The sequence below is a fragment of the Quercus suber genome, unplaced genomic scaffold (assembly GCF_002906115.3).
Source record: "Quercus suber isolate HL8 unplaced genomic scaffold, Cork oak 2.0 scaffold_17, whole genome shotgun sequence".
NCBI classification, from domain to species: Eukaryota; Viridiplantae; Streptophyta; class Magnoliopsida; order Fagales; family Fagaceae; genus Quercus; species Quercus suber.
This window is the reverse complement of record NW_027069482.1, coordinates 2,468,527-2,472,369: the sequence shown is the minus strand read 5'-3', so window position 1 is coordinate 2,472,369 and position 3,843 is coordinate 2,468,527. Positions and strand designations below refer to the sequence as shown.

Below are 3,843 nucleotides of genomic sequence, written 5' to 3'. Positions count from 1 at the left end.
GTGGTAGTTCCCAATGGGTCTCACAAAGGCTGTCTTCTCTTGGTCCTCCAAGGCTAGTGGGATCTAATGATAGCCTTGAAAGGCATCTAAGAAGCTCATCCGAGGATGGCCTGCAGTCGCGTCTACCAACTGGTCTATTCGTGGCATTGGGAAGGGGTCCTTTGGGCATGCTTTATTCAGGTCCGTGAAGTCTACACAAACCCTTCATTTTCCACTCTTCTTCTTGACCACCACAGTGTTGGCCAACCACTCGGGGTAAAAAACTTCTTTAATAGCCCCTGCGCGTTTAAGCTTATTGACCTCTTCCCTAATTGCATCGGCGTGCTCTTTTAACGGGCGCCGGAATGGCTGCTTCTTAGGGATCACAGACGGGTTGACGTTAAGGTGGTGACAAATGAAGGATGGATCAATCCCTGGGGCATCGCAGGGATCCCATGCGAACACGTCAAGGTTCCTCTTGAGGAACTCAAGCAACTCCTCCTTCTCCCGGGGAGGCAGTTGGGCTCCAACCTAAAAGAACTTTTTCGGGTCATCGTCAACGATTACTTTTTCTAGGTCTTCACATTTTGCTCCCTTGACGGCTGTATCAGCTGGCGCTACCGAGGTTCTTGACTACTATAAACTCTCGGCCGTGGCGGCCGAGGACTCTATATTGGGCCGATGCAAGATAGCGGCCACCATGCACCGCCTTGCCGTGGACTGGCAACCCTTGATCTCGAGGACTCGATCCCCTGACAGGAATTTCATCTTCTGATGCAGCGAGGAGGCAACAGCCCCCAGGGTGTGGAGCCAGGGCCTGCCCACGATGGCCGTGTACGGGGAGTAGGTGTCCACCACCATAAAGTCCACCTCTACCACTTCCAGGCCGGTCTGGATGGGCAGCCTGATCACGCCCTTCGGGATGACTAGCTTCCCATCAAAGCTCATGAAAGGAGAGCTATAGGGCGTCAGGTCTTCCGGCTTTAGCCCTAGCCCCTTATAAAGGTCGGGGTACATGACCTCAACCGCACTGCCACCATCCACCATCACCCTTCTTATATTGTAGTCCCCAATTCTGAGGGTGATCACCAAAGTATCGTCATGGGGTTGGGTGGTCCCATCCTTGTCCTTCTCAGAAAAGCTTAGGGTCGGGTGAAAGCCTCTCCTACCCCTCTTTGGCTCGGACTGGGACTCCTCAGCGGGCACCTAGGTCACAGACAGCACTCGCGAGGGGCGCGTGCCTGTTCTTCCTAACGCAGCCAGGATCATATTAATCGTACCAGCGGGCTGCCTTATGGCAGCGTCCCTCTGTGGCTCCTAGTAGGTCTGGCCCTGATGGCCACTTGAATGGTGCAGGAGGTGCTTCAGCTTCCCCTCCCAGACTAGCTGGTCCAAGTAGTCCTAGAGGTTCCTGCAGTCCTCTGTAACATGTCCGTGGTCCTTGTGGTATTGGCAGTATCGGTCCTGATTACGCTTCTCAGGATCCCCCGACATCTTATTCGACCACTTGAAGTATGGTTCGTTCTTGATCTTTTCTAGCACCTTGTGTACTGGTTTTTGGAACACAGCGCCGACAATCTGGCCATTTGTCACCCCAGATTGTCCTATGAAATCTCTCTTCGGACGGGCGTGGTTATACCGGTCCGACCTGGAATCCCTCCTCTCCTGAAGGATAACCTTCTCCTTCCCCTTGCCCTGTAGCAAGTCTTCTTCTACCCGCTTGTATTTATCTATCCGATCCATCAACTGCCACACGCTGGTGGCGGGCTTACCAGTTAAGGACTTCCTCAAGCCGTGCCCCATCGGCAGTCCGTTCTTGAATGTATTGATGGCGACATCATCGTACTTGCCATCCAGCTCATTGTAAATCTCCCAATACTTATTCGAGTAAGCCTTGAGAGTCTCCCCGTCGTGAATGGTCAAGGACAGTAACGCGCTCATGGGCCGAGGAGGTCTGCTGTTTGTAACAAAACGGGAACCAAAGGCCTAGGTCAGCTGTCTGTACGAGTCTACGGAATTATCCTAAGCTGGATGGGAAGAATTTGCACATCAGCGCCTCGTTCTTAGAGTGAACAGCCATCCTCTGGTTAAACTGGCTCACGTGCTCCACGGGGTCCGTTTTGCCGTTGTAAACGGTGAAGGTTGGCTGCTGGAACCACCGAGGGAGCACCGCCCTTTCTATACGATGTGTAAAGGGTGATCTAGAGAACCGGTCCAACGCCCTGCTCATGGCGTCACTTCCTAAGCCCTTAAGAGTTGGGCTGTCGCATTTACGCCTCTGGTAGCACTTATCCTCGTGGGAGAAAGTTTCTCTCGGAGGCGTTCTCGACCTTTGCCTGTAGTCGTCATCATTTTCGTCGTCAGAGGGTAAGTCAGGGCAGGGTTTGAATTGCCTTCGCCGTGCATGGCATAGCTTTCTCTTCAGATCATCTATCTCTCGCTGCATGGCCACCTTATCGTCCTATCTCTGGGATGCGTGACTCTTAACCTCTTGTGATCGCGTGGCCTGGCCATTATCGTGCCTCTAGGGCACGTGGTCGCTCCTACGAGTGTGGCTTTCGCTAGTTTGCGAGGTATGCACGCTTGCCTCTAAAAACCATCCATTCTCCTCGTTCTAGCCGTGCCCGGTGTCGCCATAGTTATTCTGATGCTGGGATTTAGCCGGTTCATGCCGATGGGAACTCCCTTGGTGAGGGTCTGATCCTACCATGCCTGGCTGTTATCCTTACTAATGCACGAGTTCTTCCCACAGACGGCGCCAATTGTAGGGACCAGGTTAGGGCCTTTCTGCATGTTGAGAGAGTAGACCCAAGCCCAGCTAGTCCTTCAATGAATTTATAAAAAGCGGGGTCAAGAACTAGGCCCCACTAAGCAACGGCCATGCATGGTTGCTCATGAATTTAAATAGTATGAACGTAGATAAGAATGAACAATGATGCTCCTCGGCCCTTCTCTTGGGGCTTGTAGTTCTTATTGCTTCTTTTGTGATTGATTACAATTACTTTTGGGAGAATATAGGTTGATACCGTCTCCTTTTCTTTTTTTTTTAGCTCCCCCTCTCCAAGAGGGATTCCTTACATTATATATATTATTTTCTCAACTGATCCTAGCCTTACATTTGTTGAGCAACCAGGCCACCACTTGATTGCTTGTCCCATCAGCCACCTTCTGATTCCTCCTGTGGGTTGCAACAACCAAGGCAGCACTGTTCTGGAGTCCTCTCCTCATTAATGCGGCCAGGATGTTAGTTGAGGGCATTTAATGTAGAGGTGACAGTTCGTCCTAGACTTGCTTCTCCACCATGCTTCCATTGCTGACATGTGGTACTTCTTCTTTTCTCTTTAGACACTCAGGAAGACCCCCCTTGATGGTGTGTTGCCTGTTTACTTTATGGTCTCGGATGTCCAAGGACAGAGCCGTCCTCGGACTAGTTTCTTGGGCACTGGGCTTCTTACTTTCATCCTCGGACCATTTAGACATCCTCGACGTGGGCTTTTTGGGCCTGGTTCGAAGTGGGCCGAGGCTATCTGACTTTCTGGCCCCACATATATATATGTGTGTGTGTGTGTGTGTGTGTGTGTGAATATTTTGCAAATGTAACTTTCATAGATTTTTGTAAAAATATTTAAACAATTCTTCATTTCACCAATACCACTAAGGGCAACTCAATGGCAGCAATTTTAGCTCAAGTATCACTAGCAACTTCATCTTGGGTGACATAGCACCATTAGCTTGTGTAGCAACTGATATTTGGGAAGAGGGTGCATTAGTGGAGGGTTCCTTTAAAAATAAAAATAAAAATCAAATCTAAGTATAAGCAAACTAGGAAAACAAGAACAACTAATAATAACCTCACAAACCAAA

The 3,843-nt window shown here is 50.1% G+C and overlaps 2 protein-coding genes across 2 annotated transcripts; both read right to left on the bottom strand.

Annotated features, from left to right (window-relative positions):
* Positions 1–204: 204 nt before the first annotated feature.
* On the bottom strand, positions 205–1,026 carry LOC136061948 (uncharacterized). The gene is made up of 2 exons (XM_065760423.1): positions 694–1,026; positions 205–510 (listed from the first exon to the last, which is right to left on the bottom strand). Exons 1-2 carry the CDS (start codon positions 1,024–1,026, stop codon positions 205–207), a joined length of 639 nt encoding a protein of 212 aa, XP_065616495.1.
* A 354-nt stretch (positions 1,027–1,380) lies between these two features.
* On the bottom strand, positions 1,381–1,920 carry LOC111988313 (uncharacterized). The gene has a single exon (XM_024020102.1). It carries the CDS (start codon positions 1,918–1,920, stop codon positions 1,381–1,383), a length of 540 nt encoding a protein of 179 aa, XP_023875870.1.
* Between the last annotated feature and the right edge of the window lie 1,923 nt (positions 1,921–3,843).

Bases quoted from the DNA above. Each gene is read 5' to 3' on its own strand.
- LOC136061948 (XM_065760423.1), bottom strand. From the start codon at position 1,026: ATGGTGGATGGTGGCAGTGCGGTTGAGGTCATGTACCCCGACCTTTAT. The intron at 511-693 runs GCAAGGCGGTGC...AAGTTCTTTTAG, and splicing joins TCAAGGGTTGCCAGTCCACG to GTTGGAGCCCAACTGCCTCC.
- LOC111988313 (XM_024020102.1), bottom strand. From the start codon at position 1,920: ATGAGCGCGTTACTGTCCTTGACCATTCACGACGGGGAGACTCTCAAG.